Source organism: Platichthys flesus, chromosome 4, assembly GCF_949316205.1.
Source record: "Platichthys flesus chromosome 4, fPlaFle2.1, whole genome shotgun sequence".
Lineage (NCBI taxonomy): Eukaryota > Metazoa > Chordata > Actinopteri > Pleuronectiformes > Pleuronectidae > Platichthys > Platichthys flesus.
In genome coordinates, this window is record NC_084948.1 from 21,497,954 (window position 1) to 21,516,810 (window position 18,857).

The following is an 18,857-nucleotide window of genomic DNA, read 5'->3' on the forward strand; positions in this document are numbered from 1 at the left end:
TCAGTAAAATGCTAAGTGGTTTCTGCTGAGTTGGCACGAATGAAATTATATTCTGCTCCGTCTTTTAAATCTCTCTCCGCAGACACATTAAAAACTTCCGAGCCATTACAACATGGAATAATTATAGACAGAACAGTTTAAAGAGTTTATTGTTTCCCAATCCCTGATGTCAGAACGGCCTCACACTGAATCCAAACAAAGCAAGGTGCACTGAAAAGCCTGCACATATTCACACGCCCACGCAGGACTCAGCCGGAGAGGAAATAGAGACATGCTGATTCTGTGTGAGCTCATTCATTCTGTCACTGTACGTCCACTGTGAAGAGGCTGGTCCCCACAGGCCAGAGCGGCATCTGGATGTGTCCCCTCTCATCTGTCTCCATGACTTTCATGTCGCCGCTCTCAAGGCACAACTGACATTTTCTTGGTCTGCCTTGTCAGCCCTGTTTGTTTCAGAATTCACAATTGACAGTTTTCGCCCTCCATTATGCAGGATTCTGTTGGACAGGGCTGACAGTACACAAGTGAAAAACTGAAGTGAGGGCAAGTGGAGAAAGGGTAATGATAAAATAATATTCTTCATGTCCACTTTATTCTTTTTTTCTCCTGCACTCTATCTAGGCACAGTGCCCATAACTTACTGGATAACACATTAACCAGATAGTAGAGATAAAGCCATTTGCTGTGTTTAAACCCTTTATTCAGATATTAAAGCAAAGGAAGAGTTACAATAGAATTAAACACCTGATCCTTTCCTAAATAATTTTGTTGGCGACCATATGCAATTAATTTATTTCCATATTTCAACGTGAAAATTGACAGTGTGAGTAATCCCCAGGGAGATTGAAGTCAAATGCAAAGGGAGGTTGGTAATCTTATAATCCTTCGTAATGTCATGATGGTCTCTCCAAGCTTATCTGAACTAAACTAACTTTCCCGGGGGAATTCAACAGCACATAGATATGAACCCAGAAGAGATAATGTGACTAATGCTCCGTGTGCAATTCAGCAATCTCATCTGCTGCAGCATCATTTAAAAAAAATATCTGCAATCCCATTTCAGGAAAGTCACAGCAAAACAGATCAAACAACACATGTTTCATTCCAAAATGTAAAAACCTGCAATTGAAACTTGCAAAGCTATTTACAAAAACAATCATAGACCTTGGTCAACAAAATAGACCCGGTTCAAAATAAATAATTCACACAATTAACTGCTCCATCCACGATGCTGGTGAGATCCTATTGGCTGACCACAGCCGGAGCTGGAGCAGGAGGCGACTGGACCGGCTGAAGAAACTCGGAGGTGAAGACGGCCTCGGCGTATTCCTCCACAACGTCCTGAAACTCCGCTGCCACGTCAGCCACGGCCTCCGACAACAGCTCGTCTGCCAGGCTGTGGGACGACAAGGAGCAGAGACATGACATTTCCTCAAAGACAAATGTTAATTGTCCAAGGGTAACATCAGGCATCTGTGTATCTCAACAAGGGGAAAGGGAAATGTGTTATGACAACTGTATTACTTTTGACCTACAATGATTCTGCAGGGTGAGGTTGTTGTGATAACATATCCTGTAATTATTCTGTTTTTCCTATTAGACGTTTTAAAAAAGTCAAGTGTTCATCAAGAAACAAGTGGTTAGATTCAAAAAAAGTATCAATCAAAAATACCAGAAGTGGAATAAAAGCTATTTTGGACTTTTAGTACAAAATGAATGGAAAATAACTCAAAAGGCGGAAGGGAGCCGTGTGCAGCATCAAACTAAATATCAGTGCTTTGATCATTATCTGGTTCAACACAAGACAAAGACGAACTGAGCCAGAGGACACGGAGGGTAAGTGTGCACTCTCACAGCCCACCGAAAACCATCAAATCATCAGGTTGTCAGTGCAACACAACAATCAGAGTAATTGTGTCCTGTTGAACGACCTGTGCCTCTGATGTGTCGATAGAAGAAGAGTTAGCTCTCATCACTGAACACAGGTAAAAACAGAGAAAAATCTACCAGCATGGATTGGGAGAAACCATGCAAAATACTAATAATACTAATGGACTCAAAGCCATATTGGCTCTATTGAATGATCCCTCATATCTGTATATTTAAATATAATGGAATCCAAGCACAAAATGAGTTATTGTTCAATGAATGTTTGATGTATCTGCCAGGCAACGAATCCCAGAGTCTGGGTAAAACCAGCTCTTCTCTTCCTGAAGCTCCTGAAACGCCTCCTCATTGGTCCAGACGATGCTTCCGGGGGAACCGTCATGTCACGTGACATCACAATGACCTGCATTTGCATAATATTTACCTAGCGGCTAGTCCGGAACACGCCCCCTTACAAAGCCAGTTAACGCATGGTGGATTTCATACTTGCACTGAAAGCTGTTGACCAATCACAGCCGAGCAAAAGTAGGTCTTGCATTTGGAATTTTGTTATTTATGCACATTTGTGTTTGTGAGAAGAACAATCATGGACACCAGAGAGGCAGTATGCTAAACATGAACTCTGCATGATCCTCTGAGAACGAGCTCCTCCGGTTGTACATTACTTCTGTCACACACATCAAGGGAGAAACAAATCTCCCTCTCATCTGGTTCTGGTTCTAACAACTTAACACATGATACTGAAAATATGTGGAGAATGTTTGGAATTAGCACCAATTATCTACAGCTTCTGACAATCACAGGGTATCAGGCAACTTTTACTTGTTGCCTTCGATGTCAAGTCTCTCACCTGTTTGCAGTGGCCCAGGGGTTGAAGCTGCCGACGTTCTCGTGAGCCACAACTCGCAGGTAGGCGTCGTAGTCTTCCCGGTACCGCCTGATGTTTCTCAGCGTGCTGGCTGGCACAGACATGATCGTCCCCGTGCTCCTCTCCACCGGGCCCGGGAACACGATGGCGTTTCTGTGCTGCTGCTCCTCTTCGGATGCCTCCTCCGTTCGGCTGTCCTCCGACAGGAAGCTGTTTTGTGTGGAAACACAAGAGAACATGCTCATTTCTGCAACACCCTTTCATTACCAGGACCAGTGGTGTATGAATCGGGTGGAGGGCCCTCTGAGGGCTACACCTGCAGAGAAGAGGTTAACCAGTACATTGATAAAGGAGCCAGACGACAGCGCAGTGCAGTGATTGTGTAGAAATGCTTACTGTGCCTGATATGAGGCCGAGAAATATGAATCAAGAAAAGGTCTCTGAGTGCAGACAGGCTCTCTTGTCTGCCCCTTGCACAGATTGAGTCGGGGCTCAGCTGGGCACTGCTGTGGTCTGGCTTTATAATCCTCTCTGCTTGGACAAATCAGCCGTGCTCCTGCGACGGCCCTCTCTGGGCTATATTTAGAGTTGCAGCAGCTCCCAAAGCAAAGTGCCTCTCTGTGTTGTGCTCCCCTGCCTCGGCTGAACCTGTGTCCGTTCCGAGTGTGGGGGCAGCACACCGTGGGGTGGCCGTAAATATCGGGGCAACAGCACAGTCAACTCTTCTTCCAGCTCGAAATGGGTCGATTTACTGTCCGATGGGCATCTGAGGGCCAGTGTCACAAAAGCAACAATTCAGCATCCTGCAAACTGCACATTTATAAACTCAGAATAGAGCTCATGCTTTTTCTTTCTTTTTTTTGCCACATTGGGCGAAACAACAATAACCTTTCAAGTACTTTGCTACAAAAGATCTTCTCCAAGGCCAAGAGTCATCATGAAACAAATAATGACAATAACAAAAGAATCTAGAAACAGAAATGTAACAGTATACTTTGTGGGTGTTAAATGGTATCTCTTCAATCTGCTCTGGCCTATAAAGCTCAATGGCTTTAAGACAATATACAATCTAACGTTAGTCTGTGGGGTCACAGGAGTCTGTATGTTTCTGTGTGGGCAGTGATTGACATGGCAGCAAAAATCAGGTTCACTAAAAACACATTTTGTCTATCTACAACTTGGGCTGCTCACAAACCAAAACAGACGAGCTGCTTTCCAGTTGGTTTTCTCATTTCTCATCCCATTCCCATTTCTGTATCGCCCGGGCAACAGAGGACCTGGCAAAAGGATGGTGCCACGTGTGATCCACGACAATCGACACAGACCGGGCTGGAGCTGAAGCTGAAGCTGAGCTGAAGCTGAGCTGATCGGAGCCAAATGGGGCTCTGGGATCACAGGGGAGGGGAATCAACGCAAGAGTCAAAGAAGTGTTAGTGGGCGTTTGAGAACAGCGCGACGGATCAGTGACAAAAAGTATGAAGGATATTTTCTTGTTTAGTCAGGAATGTTTTTTTAATCTACAAAAACAATAGTGTCTCGTATTAGACAGAGTCCAGGGGCTCTGAGGTCATTGGGAGTCAAGGTGCAGATGGATGCAGAATCACCGCTTTCGGCTTATTTAACGTAATTTGCCCGAGAGGACAAATGTAGCCATAAACAAAGGGCGACTCAAAGAGCAGATAGAGAAATACATGAAAGGATTAGAATATTGCTGAGCGTGCTTTCATCTTTTCATTGATTTGCTTGACCTGCTGAGCGGTGGTGGGTATGTCTGCATGAGCCAAGAGGGGTGGTGGAGTGGCTGAGAGGGGGGGGGGGGCAGTGTCTGGGCTCCTCACCATGGATACATAAATCTTATCAGCCGCACTGCTGAATTTTCTGAAGATGAAATCCGTCCCTCCGTTGTGTCAGAGGTGGTTCGATAGCACTCGCACGAAACAGGGACACACAACACAGCCGCGGTGGAGAATAACAAACGCGGCTTTTGGAAATAGTTTCCAAGGGGACTGTGACGGTTGTTGCGTCTGGTGACAGATGATGTTGATAATAATGCAAACAACTGAAGGGCCCTCACTTCTGATAACACCGACTTTTTTCAGTTAAGAGGAACTGCTGAGACTTAAAAGAACCAGAGCTGATTTATTTATAGATGCAGTGAGAAATATCTGCTTCTCTAAGCTCTGTCGCTGTCACCTCAGTGTTTTTATTTTCTTTGTGTCTCTGGGTGTGTGTGCGCATGTGGCACAGACACATTGCACGCATGACTCTGTTTTCCTGTTGACGACAGAGACTGATGCGTCTCTCTGGGCCGGGAAAAGTAGGTTGTAAACAACTAATCAGCACTGAGACAACACACATGATGAGGTCTTCCTGCATCGTGCTGTTCCACCCCCATTAAGCCCATCATTCTGCTACACTGAACACATGGAGCCTTAATTTAGCACAGCACCACATCAACAGAAAAACAAACTGAATTTTTAAGCCTTTTACATCAGGTGTTCTTTTAGCTATTTAACATTTAAACCGGGTCTCAGTTCTCCCTTTTTTCCACAGCCTGGTATATAACTTGTATTAATTATCGGACCTGGCAGCAGGATCACTGAAGGTCAAACGTGTCATCAAAACAACATATTTAATCCTCCGCATATTGACATGTTACATTTTGGCGATAATCTGAGACGTTATCACTGAATTTAGATTGGTTCCTTGTATTATTTGTTTATTTCCAAGAAGAGAGTGAAGCGTGCACTTTAGCTGCACACCAACACAGCTCATTTCCCTCTGCAGATGGAAGCTGATGTCATTTCACAGTTATCTGAAAAACAAACTGTGAAACTCAGCTCCTATTCCTCCCTGTTAAAGACCTTTTCGGACATGTCCTACATGCAGAGCACTAAATCAACAGGAGCTGCTTGCAGCCGAATTTAAGTGGAGGTTCACCTGGTTGGAGCTGTGAATGTGGCTCCTGGTGTATTATGTGTGTTTTTGTGTTGGTACTGCTGACACAATCAGGTTTCAGGTTTGGTTTCTCTGCCTCATCTCATTAAGTGCTGTAAGATGCGTCACTTGGGTCATTTTCTTCTGAAACACAGTTGTCCCTCATAAACCCATGTCACTTTATAAAACAACTTCTTGGCCCCAAAAGACAGCTCTATAAAACAATGTACCTTATACACAGAGTTTCTCTCTGTCACACACCAAATAACAACTTTATTACTTCTTAGGGGCCTAGGCACTGTGGAGAAAGAGCTGAAAGGAGTCTGTAACAAATGTCTGCTTGCAACTTGTTGGATAAAATTCCACTGTGAAACACACTGACTATATTGACATGATATCAATGATATGACTATTGACCATATTCTGAATAAGACATGACTTAATTTAAGTTAATGAATATACTAAATATATAATGTGATTAAGTCATGTATAAGGTCATCAGAACCTAGGGTTTGCATGGCAGTGTCTTTATTAGACTATTTTCTTAAAAAGGCTAATATCCTAATATTGGTGTCCATGAAAATGTGTGTAACGTGTTTGCCAGGAGACAGATTCATTAATCATTCTGTAACCTTCACAAAGATAATCCTTCTCACTTCTTAATAAGAAACAACAGTACATAACAACACAGAGTATTAAATCCCTCTACATAACTCTCCAAGCAGCTCCCAAGTAACTACTGCATTGTTTCGATCTGCAGTTAGAGGTAACAGATGTGGGACATGTAGGAGAATCAATAAACCCAATAATAACATCAGGACAAATATTTACCAAGTCTTCTGAAAGGCAGATGAGAGCTGAAACACTACGCTCATTAATTCATTTGTTAATTAGATTATTTTAATTTGAAAATCTAAAATGAGATTAGTTTTACAAGGTGTACTAGTTTTACCTTATTTATTTTGAATCCTAAATACATCCACTGTGGTACACTGTGGATATAAGTGTGTCACAGGTCCGTTTTGAGAAGCACTGTAATTTGGATGGAGGATAACATTTATGCATGCTTGTCTGTCTCTGTTTGTTCCATCGATTCAGAAAATGCTGGCGGCTCTCAATTGAGTTTGTCACTAATAACACGCTGTAAGACCGGATACCGCAGGAAAGCTGAAGAAAACCAATGAAAAAAACTGACTGACTTTAATTTGCTAATGGTCACGGTGTGATTTGTTAGAAGAAACATGCTGCCGGCCCGTCTGTGTCAACAACTTTGAGCTCTTCCACTCTCTTTTCTCTGCCTTCCAAGCTCCTCATTAGTTTAAGCAGTAAAGCAGCTGCAGCTAAAGCCCTGGGCGGCCGAGGGTCTCTCTCTGGAGTCTGCTGCCGGAGTCGGGAATAGACTCTGCCCTGGGTACGGTAGCCACCAAGTGAGTTTTGTGGGATGAGTAAGGCCTCCCGGTGGGAGAGCGATTATAGGGCAACGGCGCGTCATGCGGAAAAAAAAAAACGGTAACAGTGCATCGTCGGAAAAACATTAACCACTTTACTGTTCATCGGGTCTAGGGGCCTAATTAGGCCAAGAGTGAATGAGTTCCTGGGGCTGATGCTGCTGTTGGTCTTTGCTCCAGAGTATAGCCACAGGAAGTGTTCAACTGCGATTCAATACATTTTCTTTCCCCATGAAAAATGACCTTATGTATTCAAATGATCAAATTTCCATATGCACATTTTTTTAAAAGGAGGGTTACATCACAGTTTTATGAATTAATCAGGATTGCGTCGGAGCATTTTCTAGGAAGCAGCTTCTTTAAGATGAATAAAACAACAAGGAGGAACGCCATGAGCAAAAGACCAGAATGAGATATTATATGAGTGTGAAAAAGGGTAAAGGACAAAGTAACCAACCCAGTCTCCACAGGCTTTTGTAGGACGATATCAGCTGCATGGGTTTGCTTCAGCAACGGCCTGGTGAGCCTAATTGGCTGGGGGGAAGCTGGTATGGAGCCCGGAGCATGGCACTGGGGTCCTGGGAAGGACAGGGGAGGCAGGGGACAGACGGATAGACAGATGGATACAAATGAGAGGAGCATACAATCAGAATGACAAGTACTCACCTCCTCTTGTCAGTTGTAGCACTGTCTCCACCTACAGGGGACATCAGGGAAATGTCGCGACATCTCCCTGATCTAGAGTCTAGTTCAGACATGGGCAAAGTACAGCCTGTTGGACTCATTAATCCGACCCGCCGAACTTTTCCAAGTTTTTTTTAAACTAACAATTTAGTAGCACTTTAGATTAGATTAGATTAGATTCAACTTTATTGTCATTGCACAGTACAAGTACTTGTACAACGAAATGCAGTTTAGCGTCTAACCAGAAGTGCAAAAAAAGGAGTTAAAGTGCAGAGTATTGTGCGTATTTAAAATGGAACGTAAATAAATAAGATATGTACATGGAATAGTACAGTATTAACAGGTATTGTATGATATAAGAACTATGAGCAGTAATAAAGGAAATAGTACAGTATTAACAGGTATTGTATGATATAAGAACTATGAGCAGTAAGTATTATATCTGAAGTAGTACAGTATTAACAGCTATTGTATGATATAATTACTTTAAGCAAGATAAATATATAAAAATATATAAATATGAATATACTATCAGCAGGATAATACAGTAGTAAAATCAAGAAGCTGCGGCGCTGATCTCTGATCAGCTGAGACCAGAGAAACTCTGTGTTTTCACTGTTTCCATAGTTAAGAAGCAGTCAGTCACTGAGAGGCTGCTCCACGAGAACTAGCTCTGCTCTCACTGTGTCTCTCTGAGCAAGTGCTCGGGGCGGGGGGCGGAGCTACGGACCTGTGCGCTATCTGGGAGCGCACAGGCACACACACAGACACACACACAGACACACACACAGACACACACACACAGACACACACACACAGACACACACACAGACACACTCGCCCGCTCCTGATACTTCATGACGGCCTGATGTTTTAAAAATTATTCTGACTTAGTCAACCACCAACATTTCCGTCTCGTCAACGAAAGTTAAAATAGATTTAGTCATAGTTTTTATTTTCAAAGATTTGTTTTCGTTACGTCTTCGACTCGTCTTTGTCATGGAAAAGAGTTTGTTAACGAATATTTTTCGTTATAGTTTCCGTCAATGAAATGAACACTGCATGATTCCCCTTCACTTTTCCGCTTTGCCCTGTGAGCCCTTCTGTAAAATGAGCGGATCAAGGAAGCGAAAAATGGACAATTAGTGCTGACTATTTAACACGGAGTGGACAACAAAATACTGTAACTGAAATCCAATCGAAAGCTTGATGCCTGATATGCCGAGAGTACAACATCAGCCGCCACTTTGCTACGAAGCATGCTAACTACGCTAGCAAGCAGTCAACGCAAGAACGGGCAGCTACAGCTCAGAGGTTGGCTGAATATTTGTTAAATTGTCTTGCAAATAAATGCTTTGCTACCTGTTAAAGGCCAAATTTTCATGTAATGATTTTCCATGTAATTTATATTAGTTCACAAAAATACTCCATCCATCTGGTCCTGGCTCGGCCCTTCTGTCAAATTTTAGAACCCATTGTGGCCCGCGAGTCAAAAAATGTGCCCACCCTGGTCTAGATGCAGGTACGGAGGACAAACAGGAGTGAGTTTTACCTGCTGCTCCTGGTCGGTCCCAGTAAAGAGGGTCTGAATAGGTGATAGAAGTAAAGCGTCTCCTCACTTCATCCTGATCCTTCTGCTCAGGCACACAAACACAGAGAAACACATAATCAACATATTCCCCACCTTCTGATAGTGAAGCACATCAGTAAGCAACACCAGACCACAGCCGTCAAAACACCCAACTATAAATAACAAACCGGTCGCTGGTGACCTTTCAAATTCCATCCCAGCCTTCTGTTGGGATGCCCTTCTGCAAGGCACCTCTCACCTGTATCTCCTCCATACGAAGCAGCATACTCTCCAGGGTGGGAGCCTGCAGCCTACACTGGGCCAAGCCCTCCAACTGTCTGTCTGTCTCAGCTGCCCACGCCACCCGTGCAGAATCCTCAACCAGATCCTCACTCAGCTGCTCGGCACTCTCAGCTGCCTGTGAAGGACACCATACGCATGAGCTAGAACAAGTTATATAAGACAAGCATTAAGCATAGCAGTGTGTCAGCCTTGCTGTTTAAAGTTGCCAAGTTCAAACTTTCTTCAATAGAAACTGTCTTCTCTCCTGTGAATTATTGGCAACAGTGTCGGCACAGCTCACCCTCTCTGCAGCCTGCTCAGACAGCCGATTTCTCAGTGAGTAGCTGATCCTGCTCCTGGACTCGCCAATCTGCTGCAGTACAAAGACAAAAACAAACTCAGCCCCTTTCAATCCAAAGCAATCATCCTCTACCCCCACGCGCTCCATAGAAAATCTGGCATATCTGAGGATAGATGAAGCAGCATTTGCTCCGTTTTATTTTAAGGGAAAATATATTGATCGCCTTGTCAGTCTTCTTCTGGTGACGTAAAAAGAAAACTGAGGAAGATCAAACTGTGCAGGCCAGAGATCTATAGTCTACACACTTAATCCTCGTACCTGAGCTTCATCCAGAAGGGGCTGAATTCTCTCTCTGGCCTTCTGCTCCGCTCTCTCAGCCCACTGAGTTGGCGAGACCACCTCAGACCTGTAAATCAAAACACACCCACATCGCAAGCTGTCACAAAAGACTTTCGGAGTCTGATAGACTGAACTTTGATAAACTAAATGAGACAGGTTATTCCCTGACAAAGGTAAAACATAATTTTAAGAAATGTATTGTTAATTAACTGGAGGCTAAGTGACAGATGTTAAATTAAAATATAAGACTGCTGTTTTTGATGCATTTGAAGAGTTGGTTTAAATTACAATTAATCCTTTTTGAGTTTAGTTAATGCAACTAAAGAAAGTTCAGAGCCAATTGTTTTATGATTGATAATCAATAATTCTGATGGGATTCAGTTTAAAACACAGCAGTATTCATCATATTCATATTATCTCTGATTAGACAAGGTCAAACATGTAAAGCTATCACTCCTCTGCATAGGAAAAAGAACCATGTGAACATTGCAGTGAATTTCTCCCAGCTTCTTCCACTGCAGACATAAATTAAATTATTACCATAACCGTGACGTGCTTCTTACAACGACTCCCGCTGAGATCAGTTCAGGGCATAATAACTCCATGGAGATCAAATTGATGAATGTGACATAAAGGAAACAATCTGCTGATCTATTGTGCAGCACCTATCACCTGTGATAACAACTGACAGATTTTTATACTTATACTTCAATCTTAAAACAGCAATCTTAAAACAGCTCTTCAAATCGAGTTTGATGGTTCACTGACTTGGAGCAGGGAGAATTATTCCTCTTTCATTCCCACTCCTCATCCTGAACGTCTGCTCTTGGTCTATGTAACGTTGTTGAACGGACACTATCTGCTGTTAGAGTATGGAACTGACTGATGGTTGCAGCTTCAATTCTCAGAATCAGGTCCAACGAGTTCAATAGTAAAGCAGAACTGTAGATTATTTAAAAAATAATTTTAAACCTATAATTTGATACAGCAGCAGCTCCTCTGGTTCAGTTCGGTTGTGTTTCAGTTCAATGAGCCGGACTATGAGCAGAGAGACTTGTTTTTTCCTACGCTCAGACACAAATCCCAACAGAATCAATCCAAACATGTGGCTGCAGAGGGCGCTGCTGCTCAATAGAGTTCATTAAATTGTGAGGCCTGGAACATAGAGCTGTGTGGTCGATTACTGTGTGAATTACTACTTTGGCTTTGGCAGAAAGATTTATGTTTTTAAGTGGCATTACAGCTAGGGTGAGTTTGTTGTTACTCAATAAACCTAACAGCAAATGGTTTTATTTGACAATGTACAAATTCATACATACATATATTATCATAAATCTCATTATAATGTAGAGTGATTAAAGGCCTCTGAAAAGAGCTCTAACCCCCTCTGCTACTATACTCCCCTTCTGTCTATGCCAAGCTTAGTTTAATTTAAATTTCAGGTATGGTTCTATTTCAGTCAGCTGATTTATCATATCCTATAAATGCATGTTATGCATGTTAATCTCAGCTTCTTCTCTCTCCTGTACTGTGTATTGTCTCGTCCCACTCCTCTCTCCCCCTGCTGCTTACTGCTGGTATTTCTGCCTCTAGAGTCTGGATCTCTTATCACAACCCAACTGGCCCCATGTTCCCAAACAACTCCCACTGCTGCAAAAATTATGGTGAAGGTGGACTGCTCTAAGCATATAAACATATACACACACAAATTAAACTGACTTTACCTTAATGGTTATAAATATAAAATATATTGCTAGATAGATAGAGGTTGCAATCTGGGCATATGGAGACACATAGTAATTAATATTAATAATATATTAATATATACTGGATCAATACCGAGTAAATGACATGGCATAGTGATCTTCAACTTCCCTCCCCTCAGAACATTTACATCTACTGAAACTACATCACAATGCTACTGCACCTTAATCTCTGAATGCGTTCAGCCTGTTCTTGACTCAGCTTGTTGAGCTCCTTAAGGCTCTGGGTCGTCATCTTATCCAGCCAGGCGTTCCTGTACCAGGCCAGTATTCACAAAATGAAATGAAATGCAAGCTCAATTAAAAATTTCACTCAAACAACTTAATAATCACTAGCTCCAAAATCCGGCTGCTTGCCACTGATTAATTGGAAAGAACAATTGCCGTAATTACAGTTTGATTAAACAGAGACGAATGCAGAATACTGAATGAGGGACTTATAATCACGGACAACAGGCCAACTATTAATCACTCATAAAGAGAAATGGCCTCAATCTAGCAGGCACCTAGATTAATTTATTGGAAAGAATTAACTTTGAAACACAATCAGAGTATCGCCAGTAGCTCTCAGCAAGTGGGGTCTGACACAGAGGTTAAAAATGACTCTCTGAATACAGAGGGAGAACTCGTTAACATTCCCTCTCCCCTAGATCGCTTCTTTTTGGCTGTTTCCATTTACTTGAACAGATAATCTAACGTTTGAGGTAGAAACAACAAAAAAGCAACAATGACTACACTGTGAGTATTTCATTGTAGAAGCAGAAGAGAAGAAAATCTGGTGAAATCGTGTAGGCGGTCGGCTTCACCTTAATGCTTCATTCTGAGCTTGTCTCTTCTGTCCTGAGCTCAGATTTGGCTCCGCTCGGTAACCAGCGGCCACATTCGGCTTCGGAGGGCTCAGCGCAGGCTTCGCTGGAGAGAAGAGACATCGAGGCTCGGATCTCCCCCTTTGAGGAGATCTGCTGAGATAATAACAAAGGGATGAAGAAACATCAACACAGGCACACAAAGATATGCACTATAATACGACTATGAGCAGGAGGAATAAGAGAAGATGGAGGGGTAAAGAGAAAGAGCTATTGTTTGTTTATAAGCAACACTACTGAATGTTTTTTCATGGAACTTTGTAGGACGAACGTACATGGGCAAAGACAGAACCCATTGAATTGTTTTTGAAGTTCTGGACAAAGGGGAGGATCCAGAAATGTATTTGATCCTTTTCTTTAAGATGTCTTTTCGACATTTCACAGATTTTCCAGGAAATATTTCTTGGATATTGATGAAATGAAATATGTTGAATGCTGCTGGTTCGGTGATGAATACAGCTAGAAACCTGTAACTACTATGGGAAGCTGACATAACGAAATGTAGCCTGAGCTGTGAGATTTGTTAAATTTAAGGGGACTGTTTGGCCTAAGCAGAGTCATCCAGTCCCATTCTCGCTCAAGATACATTAATGAGCAGTTTTACATAAACTGATCCACACTGGAATGCAAACTGATACCTTAACATTTCAGTTTCAGATAATACACAACCTCAGTTATGTAACGACATTAATCATCTAGTGTGATGTGAAAATGGATTTGAGTAAAAGCATAATCGAACAATGATAGGCGATGACTCTATTGTGGCGTCAGCTGAACAGAGAGATTAAAAGCTCACCGCTGTGGAGGAGGAGAGTGAGGGGATGAGGGGATCCAGGGCACAGAGGGATCTCTTTCAGGGACCTCGTTCACTCTGAGCCGAGAGGAGACTGTAGGCTGCTGGAAGCCGGTACCATCTACCTGGTTACGCTGTGAAAATGGATTTTAGAAAACATATATTAAGACTTTGTGACAGTCACGTGGATTCCACACCTTGCACACATGTGTTTTTCTCTGTATAGAAACCAGATCACACTGTTGTAAATATTATATATTTCGTCTGTAATTCAGGAGCAAAGTCAGCACCTTCAATATTACGTCAGCCTTTCTTCTCTCAGGGTGCAGTCCTTTTCTGCAGGGGGCGTTTGTCTGGGGTCGTCCCTGCAGCTGTCTCAGGCCGCTCTGCTGGGCGAGGCTCTCCAGGCCGGCCCTCAGCACCTCGGCCCTGCTCAAGGGTGGCTGGTGAAAGGTGATTTTGGGTTTCTGTGAGGCCATTCTCCTACCCGCTGTCACAGATGAAAAATGTATCTCATTAATTGTTTTGACCTGGATCGATTGAATCTTCGACAGAAGTATAGGAACAGCTAAAGTGACAAACTCCTTTCTTATTATTTTCTATTAAACACAAGGAACCTGGGCAGCTAAGGCAATACCCACTAACACAACACTGGCAATTAACCCTTTTCTCTGCCACTTGAATCCCTACTGGCTGCCAGATAAGTAGCACAGGGACTTTAGTATTACCACAAAGCTGTTTGTTTCCAGGGAGATCTGGGCTCATTGTATGTGTGCGTGTCAGCCCTTCCACAGGACGCCTCTCAGGCCAATCACAGCCAGCAGGGGTGAACTGCTCCTACGAATAAGCGGCCAGAGTTTGGCAAATCGTTTCCTGTTTGTCTATATCATCTTCATGGCTCCTAATCAGATTTCAGCCGCTGTGTAGCCATTTAAGCACAGTGGGGGGCTCCAACACAACAAAAGCTCTCAGGTGACTGGCAGGTACACAGGAGACAGTCTGTTATCCATCAAAAGGCATCAATACTATTTATTCTTTCCAGTTTTCTGCAAACTGCATTTATATTAGTATTATATATTGTGCGTCTTTCTCAAAATAAAAATGTTGTTAGACATAAAACAACACCTATCTACAGAGAAGCAAAGGCTTCTCATCATGCTCACTGTTCCATGCAGGACTCACCATGGACACCTCTTTTGGGATTTCTGGGTTTGCGAGGTCCTTGAACATTTGAGGAGCTGGGACCCTTGAGGACACGAGTGGGCGACATGCTGCGATGAGGAGGCTTCCTGTGTGGAGGGCCTGTTCGGGCCTGCACCTTATCAATCATCTCTTGTTTTCGGAGGGCAGAATCTAAGGTCTAAGAAGAGAGAGAGAGAGAGAGAGAGAGAGAGAGAGAGAGAGAGAGAGAGAGAGAGAGAGAGAGAGAGAGAGAGAGAGAGAGAGAGAGAGAGAGAGAGAGAGAGAGAGAGAGAGAGAGAGAGAGAGAGAGAGAGAGAGAGAGAGAGAGAGAGAGAGAGAGAGAGAGTCACAAGACAACAAAAATGTGGATTACTCAATTAGAAAAACATGTTTGCCCCAACAAAATAATCTGGACAAGTAGACAAACAAAGTGGATTATCAATAATTTACCTCAACATATTAACAATGTTAAAAAGACGTGCACCAAGAGACACATGTAATGCAGTCATGACGTATGATAGCAGACTTAAAATTGAATCTTCAGGGACCTTTCACACAAGTTTGGAGGAATAAATTAAAAAGTTAGAAAGGTATTGTTTTTCAATATTGGCCATCTACAGCTGTTTTGTTTTTGAACCACTGAAAAAATAAAACAATTTTTTACTTTCCATTTACCCTTGAAATGACAGACATGTGCTCCGAGTATATTCACTTGATGCATCTTATGTTGCAAGGTTTATTTCCATCTTCAGTAAACACATGCTCAGTTGGATGCAGATCATGTGACTGATACGGCCTGTGAAAATGATTTGGGTTGTCTGATCATTCAGTAAATCTAGAATTTGAATCCTGCTCTACTGCCCTAAAGGTAACGGACAATGCATACAGAGTCATATTGTAGTTATTGTTGCATTGAAAACACATTTTATGCTCTTCACCTCGAGTTTCTGCAGGATGTTGAGGGCCGACTCGGGAACAGCCGAACCCTGGTCCACTTCCACCTTGGCCGAACACAATGAGAGCTGGCGAATCAGCTGGCCCAGCTCTTTGCAGTGAGGAGGCATCTTGGTAAGAGACAAATCCGACATCTGGTGGATAACATCTTTTAAGGCCCTGAGTGCCCCACGGTGGGCGGCTGCAAGTCTGTTTACTGTGGATGGCTGAAAGAAGAACAGAGAGTTAATCAGTTAACCATAGAGAAAAGCAGATATCTAAAGGATTTTTGCTTGGGAGTTTTTTCACAGACTTTAAGCATTAATACGTGTGGTAATTGATGTCATAGAAGCAAATAAAACCTCTACTAGTACAATTTCAGACACTCATTTGTGAATTTCTATTGAGGACTGGCACTTGTATTTTGAGGGAAATGTGATTCAATCACTGGTTTCAATGCTTTGTTATTACAGACAAATAAATAAATGGACCCATCTCTAAAAAAAAGTAAATCTGGGAAATTGCTGTTGACAAACCTTTTTGGTATCCGTCATCTGCTGACTTCTTAGTGTCTCTATGTCCTCTTTGACTTCTCTTACCTGTTCAATAACAATTTTATAGAACAGTGTTTACAGATACAGAGCAAATTAAGAAGTCAGTCAAGTTGTATTACTCACATACGTTTGCCAAAGGTTTTAATACCTGTTGTTGAAGGACATAGATCATTTGTGATGAACGTGTGGCCTGCTTCTGTCTGCGCTCCTCCAACTTGTTTTCCTCTTCAGGATCCAGTGGTTCGTCCATTTCTTCCCCTGCTGTTTAAATCCCATCATTTATTATTATTAATGACAATTTGTGAAATGAAAAACCATAGAAAAACTATGCAGATCGAGGTGTGTTCTGTTATTTGTGTTTACCTCTGTTGGCCAGCTCTTCTACTTTCTGAATATACACCTCTAGCTCATTTTCCAGCTTGAAGATCTCCTGGCTCAGAGGGGTCGGTTTGCCTCCTTCTGGCGGCCTCGACCTGGGGTCTCTGGTTTGGGGTGACCGGCTGAACCAAGGCTTTTTACTGACCGGAGGCTTCCGGGACGTTTGCTTGGCAGAACGGACTGTTTTCTCTTTTGGACTGGAGGTCATTAATTTCAGCTTATTTGGTGAGGCTTCAAGCTCCTATAGAGAGAAAAAGAGAGAGTCAGTTTCATTACTGAATGAAAAGAAAGACATAGATCAACTAACTATTTTATCATGGTTCTTGAAGTGACATTTTAATTATAGACAATGACCCTTCTGGTGATTACCTGAAGCAGCTCTGCATCACTTGTTTGAAGGATTGAGGCCTCTTGTGAAGGTCTGACAGGGGATTTTATCAGGGACTCCCGGCGCCTTCGTCTCAGATCTCGCTTTGCAAGCTTCACGGCAGCCTGCAGCCTCTCCTCGGAGAGCGCCGTGAAGCTGATGGAACTGCCGGTGCTGTCCAAATTCTCAAGCCTTTCGAACAGTGGCAGCAGCCTCTCTATCACGATGGGTGCTGGTGGGTGAACGCGGGTGGCACGGTTGCCGGCACTTGCAGGGATGGCTTCGTTGAACAATAGCTGAGTAATTGGGAAAGAAACGTGCAGGATACCAATCAGCCATGTGATGTGGAAATGAACAGCAAAGACGACATCCTATCATAGTTTTTACAGTACTTTTCTCAACAAGTATTTTTAGTCATAGATAGACAGTTAGATATATAGATAGACAGTTAGATAGATAGATAGATAGATAGATAGATAGATAGATAGATAGATAGATAGATAGATAGATCTCCAGCAGCACACACAGCAGTCAAACACAAGAGCATAAGAATAAAAGGTCAAAATGAGACAAGACTTACTACACTGCAGTCAGATGAAAGCTATACAAAGTTCAGTATTAGATACATAGCCTGTAACATGATGGTATCTAAAATGTAAGTGTATTTTAAAAAAGGGTTAAAAGAGTGCAAAAGTAAAACTTACAATACAAGACTGGAGATATTAAAGAATATAAAGTCAAATAAAGATAAATATAGGCAGTAGTGGTGAGAGTCTGTTATCTATATATTCTTTTCTATTTCTATATCTATTCTACTTATCTATTTAGAATTTCTGTTCAAGTAATGATATTGTGAAGCAGCTCATACTACAGAATCAGAATCAGAATTATTTTTATTGCCATGTATATTTGCACATACAGGAAATTGCCTTGGTGTGGTTGGTGCACTTTACAAACAACAAATAAAAACAGTCCACTAAATGTCCATATTACGTTAACGTTAAGTTAACTCAGTACCATTATTTAAACTGTTTAACATAGGGACGATGAACCCTGTAAGAGGAACTACTTGTTATGATAACCAACGATGTGTATGAACAGGCTATAGACACGTCCTGTTGTTGTTTACCTTGGTCTGAGACATCCCACCAGTCAAATCTCCTCGGTTCCGTGTTGGATCTAAAACGACCCAGTCTCTCCCGTCGCCTTGTCGATCCGTGGGGGACGCGGGACCGGTCTTGAACACGCGTGCAGCCATGACGGTAAAAACAAGAACCGACTTCTCTCAAACTAACATGTTCAGCTGAGGAGAGTTAGCATTAGCAAGCTAGCTTCTCTTTTGAATTGACGTCTACCTAACGTCAAGTCCATCCTCAAATCCACCATTTTGACTTCTGCTACAACCGCTCTTCTGTTATGAATTAGCAACACGCAGCGTCGCTAACTTTACTTTAATTCAAATAAAACACACGTTTAATTGGTTTTTAGTCGAGGCTTGACAACAGTTTAAATCGCCGCCATGACAACAACAGACGGTGTGTGTTCCGGTTTAACTCGGGATTGTGGCAACTGGCGTTATGCTGTCTTTATTTCCACATGTTGCTGGTCGGTCGCAGATTCGTCACGTTCACAAAGCGCCTGTGTGTGACGTGCAGTGATCTCCACTGAAGCCTGGTTGAAATAAACATTGTTCTCTGAGTCTGAA

The 18,857-nt window shown here is 42.5% G+C and overlaps 1 protein-coding gene across 2 annotated transcripts; it reads right to left on the reverse strand.

Moving 5' to 3' along the window:
- Nucleotides 1-73: 73 nt before the first annotated feature.
- kiaa0753 (KIAA0753 ortholog) lies at nucleotides 74-18,676 on the reverse strand. 2 transcript variants are annotated; one of them, XM_062386745.1, is made up of 18 exons: nucleotides 18,282-18,676; nucleotides 17,155-17,448; nucleotides 16,771-17,026; nucleotides 16,556-16,668; nucleotides 16,390-16,452; nucleotides 15,859-16,080; nucleotides 14,921-15,098; nucleotides 14,029-14,228; nucleotides 13,742-13,872; nucleotides 12,886-13,038; nucleotides 12,244-12,333; nucleotides 10,296-10,383; nucleotides 9,978-10,049; nucleotides 9,654-9,812; nucleotides 9,377-9,458; nucleotides 7,598-7,718; nucleotides 2,738-2,965; nucleotides 74-1,396 (listed from the first exon to the last, which is right to left on the reverse strand). In XM_062386745.1, the coding sequence occupies exons 1-18, from the start codon at nucleotides 18,408-18,410 to the stop codon at nucleotides 1,243-1,245; spliced, it is 2,733 nt and encodes a 910-aa protein (XP_062242729.1). In that variant the 5' UTR covers nucleotides 18,411-18,676; the 3' UTR covers nucleotides 74-1,242. The 2 variants fall into 2 exon arrangements, with proteins under 2 accessions (XP_062242729.1, XP_062242728.1); XM_062386744.1 differs by having other exon boundaries at nucleotides 12,886-13,041.
- Between the last annotated feature and the right edge of the window lie 181 nt (nucleotides 18,677-18,857).

What these genes read in the sequence shown, in the direction of transcription:
- kiaa0753 (XM_062386744.1), bottom strand. Translation starts at nt 18,410, where the DNA reads ATGGCTGCACGCGTGTTCAAGACCGGTCCCGCGTCCCCCACGGATCGA. An exon ending in AGAAGAGCTGGCCAACAGAG is followed by an intron (nt 16,669 to 16,770) that starts GTAAACACAAAT and finishes GGATTTAAACAG; the next exon opens with CAGGGGAAGAAATGGACGAA. An exon ending in GAACGCATTCAGAGATTAAG is followed by an intron (nt 10,384 to 12,243) that starts GTGCAGTAGCAT and finishes TTTGATTTACAG; the next exon opens with GTCTGAGGTGGTCTCGCCAA.